Source organism: Lichenostomus cassidix, chromosome 6 (assembly GCF_008360975.1).
Source record: "Lichenostomus cassidix isolate B80296 chromosome 6, HeHo_3.0, whole genome shotgun sequence".
Lineage (NCBI taxonomy): Eukaryota > Metazoa > Chordata > Aves > Passeriformes > Meliphagidae > Lichenostomus > Lichenostomus cassidix.
Window position 1 is genome coordinate 16,471,446 of NC_139487.1, and position 17,154 is coordinate 16,488,599.

General features: G+C 40.7%; 1 protein-coding gene across 2 annotated transcripts; it reads right to left on the reverse strand.

The window, feature by feature from the left end:
* Positions 1-279: 279 nt before the first annotated feature.
* Positions 280-11,847, reverse strand: FAS (Fas cell surface death receptor). 2 transcript variants are annotated; one of them, XM_085065293.1, is made up of 9 exons: positions 11,693-11,847; positions 6,083-6,230; positions 5,382-5,516; positions 3,363-3,474; positions 2,828-2,892; positions 2,407-2,475; positions 2,195-2,268; positions 1,678-1,702; positions 280-1,508 (listed from the first exon to the last, which is right to left on the reverse strand). In XM_085065293.1, the coding sequence occupies exons 1-9, from the start codon at positions 11,720-11,722 to the stop codon at positions 1,093-1,095; spliced, it is 1,074 nt and encodes a 357-aa protein (XP_084921419.1). In that variant the 5' UTR covers positions 11,723-11,847; the 3' UTR covers positions 280-1,092. The 2 variants fall into 2 exon arrangements, with proteins under 2 accessions (XP_084921419.1, XP_084921420.1); XM_085065294.1 differs by lacking the exon at positions 1,678-1,702 and having other exon boundaries at positions 280-1,529; positions 2,191-2,268.
* Between the last annotated feature and the right edge of the window lie 5,307 nt (positions 11,848-17,154).

Here is a 17,154-nt window from a genome sequence, read left to right on the forward strand (position 1 = left end):
ACCTGAAAAAATCAAACCTTTCCAGCGAAGTCTCTGCTTCTGTTGAAAGAATTAGTGAGAATTTGCACAAAAGGATGCATGAGAGGGAAAGGCCTCACAGCAAAGCTGCCAACACTATACTGATCCTCTGAATTTAGGAGCTGAGCCCTCTGTGCTTTCTGATGGAAGAAAGGTAAGGTGTTTTTTTACGAGAATGATCTCCCTTTTTCTGATTTGCTACCCTGAGTAAAAGCAAATCTAAACATGACATTTATATACTGCATGATAAGAAAGACAGAATTGATATATTATGCAGATTTTTATTTTTCCTTTAATGACAAAGATGTATCAGTTCCTGCATTAGAAAAGCTTCATATGCTCTGCAGGTTGCCTTCCAGAAACCATGGTTCTCTTGTGCTGATTCAGCTCCCATTTCTTTGAAGGGTTCTAACATTAGAAGGGGCTTACAAACATTGCTGAGAACAACAGAAATAAATTTTTCTTAGAACTGGGAGCCTTTTGTAAAGAAAACTTGCACACATATAAAAGCTCTGTATACACACAGAGATGCTTTTATAAAAGATAGAAATCCTATTTGCAGCAGAGTAGAATCTACACAGCAAAACCTATATTTCAAGTTAATCAGGTGTATAGCAGGTAAGTTTTTCTGGTTTTTTTTCAAGGACTCTTCCTGGTGTACTTTGTGGACTTGTAACACTGGAGTTTTCACTTAAAAAAAAAAAAAGAACATCCTGCATTTTTAATGTAAGCAAAACCTTACATTGATTAAATAATGCAGGGCCAGGCATTTAAGCAATACCTTTTCTTCAAGTAATGACAACTTTTTCCCTCTTGTAACGAATCCTATAGCTGGAGTCTTATATTGCACCGTTTAGTAAACAAGTCATAAATCTTCTTACAGCCCTTAACAACCAAAAAAGGCTAAAGCTTTTTGTAAAGGAAAGATATTGCTACAAAATTTGTAATTGTTCCTTTTGCATGTAATAACTTACTTGAGTTCAATCAGAACTGCCAATGAAAATGCCATTTTAAAGCTCTATTACTTATATTAGAAAAATACCCATTCAGAAATAATTTTCAAATTACTCTCTGCTATGTCTCTTCCAAACTACCAGCACAGGTTTGACTTAGCTCAGCACCATCATTGTAAGAGTTTCTACCTTGTTGATTGCAACTTCTGCTTTGCTCAATGTCACCATTATAAGCCTGTCCCCCTTCCTGAGAGCTGGAAATTGCTGCCTTCAATTCTTTCTCAATTTTATCAGCTACAGCACACATTTTTAACCCTCTCAGGCTGCTTATTAGGGTTCTATAGGCTCCTTTCATCCCGTGACGTTGATACCAGACTCGAAACAGCCTAATCTTCTGTTCAGATGTATCACTAGGATAATCCTGGGTGATTTGGTCTATGTCAGGTTCTGGTACATGGTGGTGACGAACAAATGTCTTGACTTCTTGGAGCGTCATCTCTGCCACTATTCCAGCAATGTGGCTGCTCAGGTCAGCATCTAGGAGTGGGAAAGGCATTTCTTTAGTAAGTGTTCACTTTTGTGCTGGAATGACAGGTCTGGGCAGTGGCAAAGTCTACACAAAAATACACTTTTTTCTTAGTTTAGGACTTATGCATCTGTATCTCTTTTCTTTCTACTGAATTCTGAGAAATTACTTGTCTCTTACCTGCATCTATGAAAGGTACCTTCTCCTGAAAAGAGAAGCAAGAGAGAAATAAGTAGAAACAAGTTTTGTAAAACACCAACCTTGTATAAGAGGGTAAATACATTTCATGACATTTCTTGAATTTTCTTTTTGTTTTCTCCATGATTCCTACTTTATGAGTGAGGGAGTCACACCAGACAGACAGACCTCTTTTGACTTTGGTAGGTTTGGGGAATCACCTCACAGTTGCTATTGCCTAAAATTATGCATGGGGACAGGAATATCCTGCGTCAGTGGAGGCCTGATGATGGATGAAGTTTTGATCTTGGGCATGTGACTTAGGAAGCATTCCAACAAATCCTGAAGAAGTAATACAGGGTTCCTCTCACTTCTCCTAGGAGTCCTTGTGGTGAAATTTACTGCATTCATGTCATAGAAGAGAGGCACAGAAATGTTTGGGGGATCCCAATGTAATTTAAATGGAAAAAGGTTCTTTGTATAAAGCTCAGTTTTTTATGATCTAAGTAACAATACTTACATAAGAAGGTTCTGGTGTGTAAATTACTTGACTTGGGTTCTCTGTGATTCTAAGACCCTTCTGTTTTCTCTTCCCTGAAACAAAAAAGCCTTTTCTAAATCCAGAGCAGGATATTTCTCCTTTGGACTCCTAGAATATAAAATTATATCTGAACAAGCAGCTAAATATCTTATTCAGAGTATGACAGGAATAGGTAATAGGGAATCACTTACACCAGAATATTGCTCCAGCTGTTGTTAGTGCTAGCACAACTAGCAAAGCAATGGCCCATGATGGCATTCCTGGTTTTGGAAAATTGGAAAATTTACAACAAAGTTAACTCAAGAAACGCAATACAGCACACCAAATTTTAAACAAGATTGTAGCAGATTTTAAAAGCCCTCCTGTTGTTTCCTAATGATAAAAGCCAAATATGTTAAAGCCATACCTATCATGCCTCTAGAAAGGAGTAACAGCTCCTACACCTGCACAGTGATCAAGGGAAAATCACACTCTGCAGGTCAGTAAAGGTCCCAGTAGGACTAATGCCCCTAGCTGTCAGGAATCACTATGGCCTGTGTGTAGAACAGGACAATTGCAATTGCCTCTCAAAATGCAGCACATGCTGGACCTTGCTTCATTTTAAAATGGTACCTTTTGTTCCGCACACAGTGTCTGAAATTGAAGTACATTCTTTTTCAATCACGCCACTTTCACATCTGCAGGAAATATGAACAAAAATTATTGTGGCATTTTTTCTCTCTTCATAAACTGTTAAGAGAGCAAATCAAAATCTTCTGACATGTTTTATCAGCAAAATATTTCATAAATTAAGATCTTGGGATTTGGAATTTAATAGGTATGAAAATGGCAGTGGGAAAATGTGTGAAATTATTTTTCAATATAACAATAGATCACACAAAGACAACAGGAAAGCTCAGATGCTTTAATACACTTCTTGAAAAGCATGTACAGACTCAGTGGCTATACAAGTTTTTCTGCATCCTTTTGGAAAGCCTTTGTGGCTGCAAACTGAGTTGACCGAACTAAATCAGCTTAGGTGCAAAGGAAAATTAGTATGCTTTCCCTGAGGTTATAGATTACCTTAGCCTCTGTCTTGAAATCAGCTGGAAAAAAAGGTGATTACATATTAGCAATTTCATATGTCATGATGAAGGCATAGACTTACATGGTACATGGATTGCAAACTGAACACGATGAAGTATTATTGCAGAAATAGTTCTTTGCACAGGTACATATCGTGTTTGCTTCTGGGGTACAGTTCTTTAAAACCTCCACACCTAAAAATAGATTTCCCATAGTGTATTAGTTTGAAAAAGCAGGCTTCTGCCCTCAAGTCCTTGTCCTCAGACTTGCCGCTAGCTCCACCTCTGCTGGCACTGGGAGGCTTAACTTTGTTATTCACACACACAGCTTTCTAAGGAGCAGGGCTGCCGCAGCACTGGGGATATGAGCTGTCAGGGAGACCTCTGCTGGACGAGAGCTCAGAAAACTGATCACACTATAAAGCTCTGGCCAGAAGAGGACTCATTCAGCACTGCCAAATCCCAACTGCTCTTTCCCTTTCAGAAGTGTAAAGCCAGGAGACTCAGAAGATCACACAGCCCATCTCCCCATTTGATCATGGAGATGGGTTCTTTGCTCTTCCTGACAGACAACAAGTTTTACCTTTTCTTGAGGACCTCCAATGATGAGGAATTCCACTCTCTCTTTTTAGCTAACATGTTCACATTAAGTATCCTCCTTAAGAATCAAAACAAATTAATTTATTTTCTCCTATCCTCAGTGTATATAATGATGCTATCTCCATCTATGAAAAAAATACTTCTGCATTAAAAATTACTTGAAGTATCTCCCCATTATGAAAGCTATTTTCATAGGCATATAAAAATAGAATGAATTTTTGAGTTACTACATTCAGTGCCTTGCTGTAATGTGAAACCACTTCATGGTTTGAAATTTGATGAAGCTCTACTGTGAAACCAGTGCTGAAGCAACTCATGGAAATTGCAAACAGGAATGATCCTAAGAATGGTTCATGTGGAACTTCAGAGGTAATTTTCTCTTGCCTGATGTTTTCTACTGACTTCTCTTCTACTACATTAGTGTCCATGGAATATTGTGGTTAGCCATCCCATTACCCTTTTCCTCCCTTCAGATTAAATAATTACTGTTTTGCTCTAGCCAATTTCATCACCCATGCAAAAATGCTTATTATAGTCACAAATGAGGAGAAAATTTTCTATCCATGTTGAGGTCCTAAAGGAAGGGGAGAGCAGTAGAGATTGATATTCCAACAGGTGATCTGAGTACCACCATATTGGAGGTAAGAACTGTCTCTCCACTCACTAAACTTGATTTTGGGTGCGAGGAATGAAGAGCTATCATTCCCTAAATCCAAGTAAAGCAGATCTACAGACACTTGGTGAAACTGGTAGGAGATAAATTTAATGGATTTAAAAAAAAAAATCTGTGATGGGTGTTTATGCAACAGGTAGTGGATTTCTGGTGTCACCCAACAGTTTCATGAACAAAGGGCCTATAAATAGACACTAAAATGACTAGGTAGGTATGGATCTTCTATGTCCTTTCCACAGCTGTGGTTGCTGATAGACTGCAGGGAGCAGACCACAGAAAGCAGACAGGTTTGCTTGTGTTATCTCTAAATAGCCCCTCTTGCCTCCAGTGCTGAATGCAGAGCACTGGGGTAGGTGTGCCACAGGTCTGACCCAGTAGGGCTTGCCTTATGGCCTTATACATTTATCCATACAGCACCCTGAGTGTTCAAAAGACAACAATCAATTTTAAATAACATTATCAATTACATGAAAGACTACAAAACGAACCATCATGGCTTCTTACACCCCTCTTTTGAACAAAGGGTGAAGAAGAGGAAAAACTTGTCTTCCTTGACCCTAACCTGTTTGTAGTGTCTGCTTTGAAAGGAATTTAGCTAAGCAAAGACAGATATAAGGAGAAATAATGGACCAACTATTTTTCTTCCTAGTTTGTGCTTGATGAAAGGGAACTGGAGGATAAACTTTTAACTTTCTCATTAATTCATTCATGTTCTACCACTAAAAGTTTTGAATCTGCATGCTATGATTCAGGTATTGTGGAGACTTTTCAGTGAAAACCTTGTATGAAAGAAAAGTCATTGCTACAGTTGCTACTTCTCTAGACATACCAAGTTGGCTGTCGCATGATCTGCATCTGTGACACTTTTCCATGTCATTGGGGTGATCTATGAATTCCTTTCCTTTTTCACATGGAGCACAGTGTTTGATAATATCTGTTGGGCAGGTGACATTTTTAACAAAACCTGCAGAGACAGAAAACCAAGAACTTAGAGAGAAGGCACCAGCTCTAAGACTTCAATCAGAATTTCATTTTTAATCCCTAATACTTTTTGATTCCAAATATGCAATCTATATTCTTTGTGCATATGTAGATGCACTTCAGGAATGTAGTATACATAAGATTTAATTCTCCCCACTCTTTCTCCAATTAATTCTGAAGGAGAACACACCAAACAAAACTGTACATGAAAAGCTGGAAAACCCATGAATGTATGGAATTTTGTAAGCAAAAGCATGTGTTTTCACTTTTTTAACCTCTTTCAAATATGTATATGATAATTTATGGCTCTTTTGTAACAAGCATGTTATGAGAGAACTACACTCTGTAGTGAGAAGTATTTGTACACTGAGCTCAAGAAATATTTTTGAAGTGGCTTGTGTCCTGTAACGAAAAAAGATACAGCTGGAATGAAGCACTGCATCCAGAAAACCACCTCATGCCACTTTGCTATCCCAGCACAAAGCAATTGTGCATTCTGTGGTTTCCCCTGTTAATGGCTTCTCAACACAGTCTTACAATCATACTCACCACTTTTACATTTTTTGCAACATTGAGCATCTAAATGGTAATCATCCCCAGGACACTTAGCTTCCCTCCTGGAAATGATCCTCCTGTTGTATGTCATTAGAGCTTCAGTATCATTTTTGCACTGTGTTTCAATAATTGAGACAGCCACCTAGGAGAGAAGAACAGAAAATTAGACAAAAGCTTTTTTTAGGACTGTAGGTGTGTTTTAGTACTAGCAGAGTTACATTAATAGTGTTACTATGTAACTAAATATATTGATATTCATGCCCTTATTAAAACTGTTCATTACTTTAGATTTAAGGGACAATGAGGGTCCATATTAAAGCCATGAACCCTTCCACTACAGACAATCTCCTTCCAAATTAATTTCCAACTGATTCATTTCTTTGAATTTCTTTGCATTGTCAAGTTAAATTGCACAGTGCTTGGTGGGTTTTTTTTTTGTTTGTTTGTTTGTTTTTATTCCTGTTACTAGTCAGTAGGAGCTTTACTTGTGGTCCCTGCTGTGCCCTACCTCTTTTCATGATAATAATAATAAAAAAGCACTGTGGACCAGAGACCAAATCATTCCTTTTAATTTTTTTGGTCTATTTTGGAACAAGGTGAAAAATTATAAGGGTAAATCTGGTATAGTTTGCCTCCTTCTCAGCAACATTTTCTGGGGAATTCTGTTTGTACTCTGCATGCACTAAATATCTCTATAATATATATAGATAATATTATACAATATCTATATAATGGAGCTATGGATGCTGACCATAACTTCAGTTAGATGCAGAAAAATCTTTATGTTAACTTACTGAAAAATCTTTTTGGATATCAAACTGGGCTCTTAAGTGAAGTGAGCGTCATCTGTTGCTAATTAACTGACAGAACCAATATGACAATTGCCTTCTGAAGGTAGCCACTTCTTTTGATCCTCTAGTCTATTCAGAAGTGGGAAGGTGGAAAGTATTTTATTTCCTTAGCAGTCATGTGTTTAAAATGTATATAATATTAGTTACTAGACTGAAATTAAGGCAGCCTTTCATTGCACCTGGAGGTGAAGCTCCAGCAGCTGAGAGAGCAGATTAGCACTTGAGGAACTGTGGGTATGGATGCTCAGCCCATCACTTCCCTTGTTTGGTGCTCTCTTTTGATGACAAAGTTTTTGGGGTGCTCTTCAGTGAATCCCAGTGTAATGATGTTATAAAATCAAAGTCAATGTAAGGCCTTCAGAGAAGCTTTCAAATGGATGTGTCAAATTCGTGTGATTTGTTTTTCTTTTGCCTGGAAGAATTGCCTTGCTAAATACTGGCTTAGGAAGTCCAATTGGAAAATTACTAAAATCTAGTCAGGGATATACAACCAGTTTGGTTTGGCTTTTCCTAAAGCAGGATGAAGAAAACGTCTAGAAAGTCATGCAGAAAATTGAATACAATCAAAAAAGAAACATCTTTCTAAATTAGTAATATCAGTAAACCTTAGCTGATTTTTTTGGTGCATTTACCAAATGGCTGCAAACAGTGTGTGCAGAGAAGAGACACATCTTCCCTCTCATGAACAAACTTCTCTGCATCTTGTCCATGCTTTTAAACAAATGAGGTATGCTGGTATGAGGGGTACAGAAATGTAACATTTTCACATGGATGCCCTCTGCTCCTGCTCACGGAGATGAACTTCCTGGTACACTTACAAGAAGTAGGGGTCACTTCTCAGAATTTGACACTTAAGCAGCACCAAACACCTACATTGGTTCTGCTTGCAGGGATGTCTTACAACATCTTCGTGTAGAAGGAATAATGATAAAACTGTGAAGATTTTTTTTTCAAAGCAACACCCTGTTTTTTTCAAACTCTTTTTCTTCTCCTGGATTTGCACCATCTTAAAAGCAATCCTTTTGTTATTTCCAAATTTTGATGTGTCTTATAGAAAAAAAAAAACCCAAAAATAAGTTGAGAGTCATATAGCTTCCTGTGTGCACCTTAGCTGCTTTTTCTGTTGTCACTGAGCAGTAAACACTAATATCAGAAAGGAAGCACTTTAGGGGCTTTTTTACAGGAAGGGATGATAGGTGCTTTTTAATGAGGTGAACACTCAAGCAGTGGTCGTATGTTTGCAGCCTAAAATGACTCACAGAGGCTCTCTTTTAAGTTTCTCAACCTAAAAAAAATTAATTTTCATATCTATACTGAAGATTTAGATTGTACTAAGCAGTAAATAGGAATAAGGTCAATCATTTGGGGACATCTACCCTTAGCAACACCCATAAAAATTGTCATATGAGCCCAAATTTTCTGCTTTATCTCCATTTGCATTGCCCAGGCAATGAAAAGAATTTTCTACCTGCTCGCTCTCCTTCATTCCAACAGAGCACTCCAGAATGCTTTCACCAACAGGTATTTGCTAAGGACACCTATAAAACCTGGTTTTGTCTGCATTTCCAGGGCACAGTGACAAGAACTTTAATTTCTTTGAATCCTCCTGTCATTTTGGGATTCTCAGGCCTCCAGCTCTTCCTCCACCAGAGAATTCTTCATAACATATCAGTCTATTTCCACTGAAAAACTTCTGTGAGACACAGCTTATAGGTATGTAATCTCAGCTTTTGAAAGTGTGTGAAAATGTAATTTGCATACAGGACTTTTTAAAACTTTACAATGTTAACCCTTTGGGAAAAAAAAATCTCTGCTTTCTCTTGTTACCTTTATAATACATTTTATTTTTAGCAAGCTACTTCTCTCATTTCTAATCCATAAATGTTGATGAATGAGAAGACCACTGGCCACAGAAAGTCGTTTTTTTTTTTCCACTCCACATTTGTTACGTTGACCAAGGTGCATGAGCTCATCAGGGGCTTTCTAAGTGTTAAAAAAGGAGGAGGGGGGATTTTCTTGCTTTTTTATTTTTTTTCTTTTTCCTTGTGGAAGTTGGGTTGCAACAGCTAACTCCATTTTAATATGCTTTTCTCTGTAATTAATCTCCTTTGTATTAACTCTGTCAGGATGGCTTTTTCAACGAGTACTTTCACTCAAAGAGTAATCTTCAGAGGATTCTCTACTCCAAATCTTTCACTATGACAAGAAATTTCTGCTTCCAAAATCTCCAGTATCATTCTTCCTCCCACTCCTTTTTTTTCTCCCACCAAGGCTGAATCTCATAGCTAGCACCAAAATAACCTCTAAAAAATATTATTTCACATTCTAAAATCTTTTATGAAAATAATCCAGTTCCATTTTCTAAAGCCCAGTGACAGGAGTTGTTGGTATTTCCCCATAACTGGAAGCATCCTGAACTTCTTAAATTCCAAGGGACCTTCATGTGTTTAGTGCCCATGAAAGCAAGTAGCCTCAGCTAGTGTCCAGTGTCTTAAAACACTCACTGTCCAAATTCAATCCACTCCTCTTTCACATCTCAGCTGACTCACATGTAATTCACAGCAATATATTGGGGCTGTGAGTTGTATGATTGGTTATTTTGTTGAGTTCTGTTTCTTAGAAGTACTGTAATAGAGAGCACTTAGTAAACACAATTTGGAGAGTTGGAGTGATATTAACAGCTCTTACCTCACTTTGTTGTGTCTAAGGATGAATTAGAGATGGGCAGATAGAAATTTAATAACCCTTCCCCTTTTCCTTTTGTAACACAATATGGTTTTCTTGAGACTTTGTTCAGTGAGTTACTGCAAAGATAAAGGTAGTTACTGTGGAAACATGCCCAGACATGTTTCCAGAACTGGGGCCCTTATACTTTTCACTTGAGTCATCCCATCGTTTTATGGCTGTTTATGCATGTACATGTAAATATGCCTATTAGTTTTCCATGATATGAAAAAGAAAAATCAGTGCTGTAATGTAGGAGTCCTGTTTTCAAAGGTATGTCTTCTGAACTTCCAGAAAACTACCTAGTCTGTAGTCATATCAGATAATTACAAAATGTTTAGATAGCAGTTCACTTTCTTCAGATGTCCTGTTTCTTTAGAGTGTGTTTCTCAGTGGTATGTAGTTTTGTAGCTTTTTCAACCAGGATAATTTAGATGTTTTCTAACTGCATAGACCATTGCTATTTTTGCATGACTATCTCTGCAACTGCTTTTACTTGAGTGGAGTGAGGACTTCCTTGCAAAATTGAAATCTCGTTCAACAAACTGCTTTCATGTTCTGGTTTAACCAAAATAATATGCCAAACTCAGGTTTACCATCTTATAAGTAGTGAAATAACATACTAATTAAAAACCCCAACAAAATAACTTTGTTATAATAGAAATTATGTAGGAATGCTATGGTCTTTTCTAAGGGGTACTGAAATTTGGAAATTGGAAAATAAGGCCACAAATTATATCTTCTCTGGAGCAGTGTTAGAAAAGAAAATCTTTTTAATCTTAATATATATTCTGAATAGTTCCAGCATACTGAACTACAGCAACATTTCTGACACTAGTTTGCTGTTCCTGTATAGGAACAGATATTACACACTTCTGTCAGCAGATGAAAAACCTTCTTTGTATTTAACTATGCTTGTTGATTTGTGCAGGGGCATGGATAGAGCTCTCTGAAACACTTTAAATAATTTACTACCTGTCATACAGTAAATCAGATCACAATTTGAATGGTTTATACATTAAGACTTGATTTTAACCTGACAAACCGCAAAACAAACTGCGTTTGCTCACAATGTAACCACATTGGGAAGAGACTTCGAATGTCAACTCCGGTGAGGAGTTGCCTTGAAATGGGAGAGTTGGGGCTGGGAAGCAGTGTGTACTGCATCCACATTTCCAGGCAGGTGGTGGCTCTGCTATGCAGCAGGGCTCACTGTCACCTGCCTTGTCCCCACCCTCCCAGCCCTGGGCTCTGGCAGCAGGGTTGCCTGGGGCAGCTCCACCGGAGCACAGGGAGAGCCAGAGCATCCACACATCGCCAGGGCTCTCACCCTGCAGCTTCGTGCCACTGCAGCTCTTTGGCGTGATGCACCTGTGCCACTGCAGATCCCTGGGCTGGCCACTGACACACTGCCTCACTTTTCCTGTTGACGGCAGCAGCTAAAAATGCATATTTAAGGTAACTTTACTGATGAGAGTGAGAAAGGAGACTGAAGCTCTCCGAAGCTGCAGGGACTCATACTGTGCGCACAGGGAATGATTCAGGCAGGAGCGGAAGGCCCTGCCCTACTGCTTCCAGTAAATGCTGCGCACTCTGGTGCCAAGGCTTGGACTATTCCTCTAGCCTCTCCTGGGTCACTGTCACAGTGGTTCAAACACCTCCTCCACACGTATTTGCTCTAATGTTGCTGCCAGCGCCAGCTCTCCCTGGGTCTTCCCACCTATAGCTCACCATCCGATGTCCCTGACAGCCACCTGCCTCCATCCCCCTTTTCCTTCCGTCTGCTTTTCCACAGCATGCACTTCCCTTCACTTAGCACCCTCAGAAGTGCCTGAACTGGAAGGCGAATTTTTCCCCTTCAAAAGATCGCCTAACGAGTTAACTGAATGTCAACAACAAGTTCGTCGCTGCTGGCGGCGAGCAGCAACAGGGCAGCGCTCCTCGCCCGGCGACACTCGCAGCCCGTCCCGCCCCGCCCGTGTCCCCAGCCCCGCCGCCCGCCCGCTCCCCCGCTCGTAAGGACACTTACGAGGAGCAGGGCAAGGATCCCCCGAGCCATGCCGCCGCTGCCCAGCGTTGTCCCGCACCTCCGGCAAAGCGAAAGTGTCCCGTCCCGGCGGGACGGCCTGTCCTGCCCCCGCGCCCTGCCCACCCGGCTCCTCCCATGCTGCCAAGCACGGCAGACACGGCCCGGCACGGGGCTGGGGTGCGGCGGGCCGGCGGAGGTGCCGAGCAGCGCTGCCCTGCCTTGCGGGACCCAGCCCCGGGCAGGGCTCTGGCCGCCGGGCGAGCTGCGGGAACAGGCGGGACAGCCCCGGGCTCAGAGCCCCGCGGGGACAAGGGAGCGAGGGCACGGAGCCGCCGCTCGGGTGTCCGGGGATCGCTGGTGCTTGGTCGGGGACAGCCACTCGGCAGCTGGGGAAGGCCAGGCACGGCCCCGAGGTCACGAAGCCAAAGGCCCTAGTGCTGAGAATAAGGCAATCGGTTGCTGTGCTTCAGCTGCTGGGCAGAGCAGTTGCCTCCCCATGGAGGGCAGAACCTCTGCTTCTGTAGTACTGCCAAGGGCAGGTTTGGGGCAGACAGTTGCCTGTGAATAGAATGGAGTGAGCACTCAGAACAGGCTAAACTCACTGCAGCAGAGAGTACTGCCCTTTGCTGTCTTATTGAAAGGGTTGCTCAAGCCTGTGGCTTCTATTTTGTAGCTATTTCCAGTCACTTGTGTTTTTCCTGCAAGCCTTCAGTGGTTTGAAATTCTGGCAGTCTTGGCCTCCTTTGCAGAGTTAGAAATAACGTGGTGGCATTTAGTTACCGATACGTGTTTTGATCTTTCAAGTTTTGACATGATGCTGTTGCCTTGAGAGGATGATGGTTGCAATCGAGCTGGCATTTTCATTTTAAACACCATTTTTCAATCGTTTATGACTCAGATTTTCAGAAACCCTTCATGTTGTCTGCTGGTGTGGCTCTTAGCTGCAATACATAACATCAACACAAAATGACTACTATTTTAAATGTTTCAGGCTTTCTAACCACTTCCGGATAAACCAAAAGGTACTGCTGACACATTTTTAGAGATGCTGCCTTCCCAGTATCCTTGAACAATCAACTTTTTGCCTTCCTAGTGGGAGTATGGAATATAATGAATGGGGGGCACCTCTCTTGGATGCAGTGCCTGGGTTACATGTCTCTAGTTCCTACCGGGCAAACCAAAATCAGCGTGTATGTGAGACTGCTAATTTTAGCGGAAATTTGCGTGCGGGTAGGGGTGGAGTGGAGACTGCAAGCAATGTTGTCCGGATGCGGATGATTGCTGCAGCAGAAACCTTGGTAGAATTGTGTCGAAATCCATCACTTGAGGGGATTGTGTTTTGTCCTGAAATCAAAACCTTCTGTGACTGGGCCCTGAGCAGGCAGTGCTCAGGGTTCAGTGACACCTCGGTGTGCCTCTTGCACGATTTATCCAATATCTTCCCTGATGTCGCTCGAGTCTATTAGGTGCGTGTGGTGTGCACTCCTCCCTGCCCCCGGGTGTGATGACTGTGTGCATGTAGCTGCTTTGCGGTGGAGTGTTTTTGTCTTGGTAGGGAGCTGTGAGAGGCATTTGAGAAGCCACCAGATTCATGTCAAAACAACAGTGTCTGCACGTGACTTGAAGTTATACCTTATGCAGTTAATAACTGTAGTTGCTTGGGGTTTTTATATACATAATGAAGAAAGAGAAATGTGTTTGGATGACTTTTTGCTGTTTGACTATTCTGAGTTGGTCTCAGTGAGCACTAGAAAGCCAATGTTTTAATCATTGCTCTGATCCTTGGGTTGGAGCAGCTTCTTTTTGGCTGTTAAAAGTGGCAGCACTGACTCTTTTCTTTACTCACCCTTCATCAAAAGCTTAATTCAAATGTCAGCAGCAGTGTGCTAAGCACTACGGACTGCCGTATTTCTCTGCCAGCAGATGGCCTTGCGCCTCTCCTAATGCGGGAGCAGGGATCAGACCGGGGCGGGGTCCAGCTCGAGGAACAGTTAACACACGCCTGCTCCTTTGCAACTCCACCTTTAAAAATGCAGGATTCTTTAAAAAAGCAAGATAAAATAAAAAAAATTTAGATTTTTTTTTTTTCTGTGCTGATTTGATTTGTGTGTGTGTGGTTTGTTTCTTTTTTCCCCCTTGTAATTGCTGTCCTATGTCTACACATGTGCACTGGTCATAGAAAATTCTGTATGAAAATTCAAGATAGCTGCAAAACTGCACAAGGAATAATTTTGGATTACACATGGTCACAGTATCCTGGAATTTAGCGTTGGTAAGTTGGAATCACTATTCATGCTTAAGTGGCATCAACCTTTTCTTCCCTCTCCAGAAAGCTGCTTGTACCTAAACGAGCAGACTGTTTTGGGACATTACAACCTTATGGATTGCTACATTTTTGTGAAGGTTAACTTAGCTAGTCTCTCCAGGTGTAGTAAAATTTGTCAAGATGAAATAAACCACAATTGAGGGCCTAGAGCCCTGTGAATTGTGTTGGTCTCACCTCAGAATGTTGAATCCATATTTATATTCCAGAAGGAAAATAACAGGGGGGGAGCATAAGATCTGACTCACTTTCTGCTACATTTTTCTCTGTTAAATTGTTAGAGTTTTTTTTTTTTAATATTTGGTCTAGATTTGTTTTGGCATATTGGTAATCTTCAGCAATTTTTTGTTCCAAGATCGGGCAATTGGATTAGTGTAGTATAACTTAACCAACGTAGTTCCATCAAACTTAAATTCTCCTTTGACCTAAAATGTGCACTAGATGATCATTGATGGTTTGGGGTTTTTTTGTTTGCTTGTTTGGTTCACTTTCTGTCTTTTGTTTTATTTTGCTTTCTTGTTTTGCCTCTCTCCTCCGTCACGTATGTTCTGAATAACCAATCTAATTTTGACTTTTTGTTCAAGTACTAGTGTGGGTGATACTCCTGCAGCTCAATTGCATCTCCATCATTTTTGATTCAAACCTCTTCAGAAATGTGACTCTTGTCACAAGCCTCAGCTAACATTATTGGGAAATGATCCGAGTGGCATCAGTCTTTAAATAATCAGGTCTTAGTACAGTTTTATGATGGATCTTCTGTGAAACATTAAAACAGTGACCTTGCTCCACCCACCAGCTGCACCCTTTGCATTATGGTCTCAGAGACCAGGAAAGATCTGTAACCACTGTAACTACTGGCTCTTTGTTGCAGTGTGTCATGGCCAGATTCCGACAACTGAAGGTTACCCTAGTCCCTTTTTTCATAAACCACTACACACTACTGACAATCACTTGGGTTTGTGGTGTAGTGAAAGGTTCTTGGCCAGATGATGTGGTAGCAAAGCACTGTGCTCACCCTAACACCCTGTTCTTCCTGTGGAGACACTGATACAACAGCACAGAAGAGGGAAAGCAGGGTGTGACCAGAGAGGTTTATGAAGACCCTGTGGGTTTTTCATGAGGATGCTACCTGGTGTTGCATCAAATCACAAATCAGGATGTTGTGGCATGCAGTGTGTTTCTTTTAGAAGTAATAGTGATCTAATACAACTGCCTGTGGAGCCATAGATGCTCCTGTTTATCCAAAAAGGCCCCCACACTAGCAAGAAAACAGAATGGAAACAAAAAACCAAACTCGAGCAAAACAGAGTGGAAACTGAAACTCATAGCAAGTCACTTGTCCCCTCTAGCAGTTCTCCTCTGGAGAAGGTGATAAAGGAGAACTTGGCGTACACCCTGTCATTCTAAAAGTAAATTGAAACAGACGTGTGTCCTTTTTCTCATAATTCAACTTCCTGACACAGCCCTGGATCCATGCTTTTGTTCAACAGACCCAGTTTGATGACGTCAATGCATTCTTCACAGCAGGGAAAAAAAAATCATTTTTCAAACAAACTAAGCATTTCCTTAGACTGGAAAAGCAAATTGGCTGGATGCCTGGTGGCTCCTACAGCCAATCACTATAACCTTACCATAAATGTAGATGTGTTTCTGTCTTAGGGTTGATTATTGACTTTATTTTAGACATGGGACCATCCTGTCCCAGTCTTCTGTGTGTGCACTGTACAAGGGAGTGCTGAGATACTGAATGCTGCATTATTTACCAAATATTTTGCCCATTACATGGGGTCACTTAAAATTTGATTTTGTGACTTGATAGATTGTAAATGCGTCTGTTTTAGTTGTTTTGCATAGTTCTGCCTCCATCAAGATCTTGCAGCAGGCAGCTTTTCTTCAGAGGTTGTCTTGTGACCTTTTCTCTTTTTTTCAAGCTAATTGGTCTTAGCTGTTTTTTGAAGATGCTATTACTAAGATTATGCTTTATACTTTCAAAGCTTGGTTTACAGCAAATGCTAACTGTCAAATGTGTAACAGATCAACTGTAAAAGCTTTTAAGATAATGTGCTAGGGATGCTAGGTGTTCTCCAGACCTGAGTGAGAAAGTGTTCAAATGTTTTCCCTTCAGGTACTGCCTGGACAGAGCACTGCTGATTAATTTATGAAGCTCTTGCATTTGTGAGATAAATCCAAGGCTGAATCCTTGTACTAAGGATGAGAGAGGAAAGATCTGTAGAGAAATGACTGGATTTAAAAGGAAGATGTGAGTAAAAGAAGATCTTTAGTTTTGCTTTTAATGTTTAATCTGAAGATGGCCGTAAAAGGTACACCAGATGACTTCATTTCCCACAGTGAGAATGTGATGATCAAAGAGCCACCCTGCAAGGAAAACAGCTTTCATTTTAATTTTAAAGTGAACTAAGACAAACATTATTAAACGTGGTGGTGAGGAGGAGAAGCTAAAGGAAACATTTTAAAGGATCTTAGCATTCTGTAGTTTCCAATATTGTAAGAAATACTACATCTTTGGAATTCAGTTCCACTGTTTTGCTTTGCTCTGTCATGCTTCTCTTTCTGGGGTATCATCTGACAAATGAGTGTAGCTTGCTTAGATAAAAGCAGTGCCTTGTGGCTGAGACTCCAAACGCTCTTGTTTTGGTTTCTTTTGATATCATTTAACCTTTGAAATTCTTTGGGGGTGGGGAAGACATGACAGTGATGTGAAGTCTTATCTCTCCCACTAACATCTCAGATACAGTTTGGCATCCGCTGTGACATCAAACACTCTTCAGAGCCAAAACAGGATGCAGTCATCTTGCTCTGAATGTTTGTCTCCTGGGCACTGCTGTGTGCTTGTAAGCAGCATTTGTGCTTCAGGTAGATGTTCAGCAGCTAAACCCTGGTAGAGAGGGGCTGTTGTGGTAGGAACAAAATTTTCAGGTCAGGGAGCTATAACTCTTCCCTACCTTCACCTACTCCCCCACTTCTACCACACATATGCACAAGCAGAAGGGAGGCCTGGGTAGCTCATGAAGCTACAGGAGTGAGTCATATTTTCTCTATTCAGCTGCACAGCCCACTGCATAGTAAGGTTTTATGAGCTGTAGCAAATGAATTGAATATGTAGTACAGACTGATTTAT

What these genes read in the sequence shown, in the direction of transcription:
- FAS (XM_085065293.1), bottom strand. Translation starts at nt 11,722, where the DNA reads ATGGCTCGGGGGATCCTTGCCCTGCTCCTC. An exon ending in TTGCAAAAAATGTAAAAGTG is followed by an intron (nt 5,517 to 6,082) that starts GTGAGTATGATT and finishes CTGTCTCTGCAG; the next exon opens with GTTTTGTTAAAAATGTCACC. An exon ending in GGTACCTTTCATAGATGCAG is followed by an intron (nt 1,509 to 1,677) that starts GTAAGAGACAAG and finishes TCCCACTCCTAG; the next exon opens with ATGCTGACCTGAGCAGCCAC.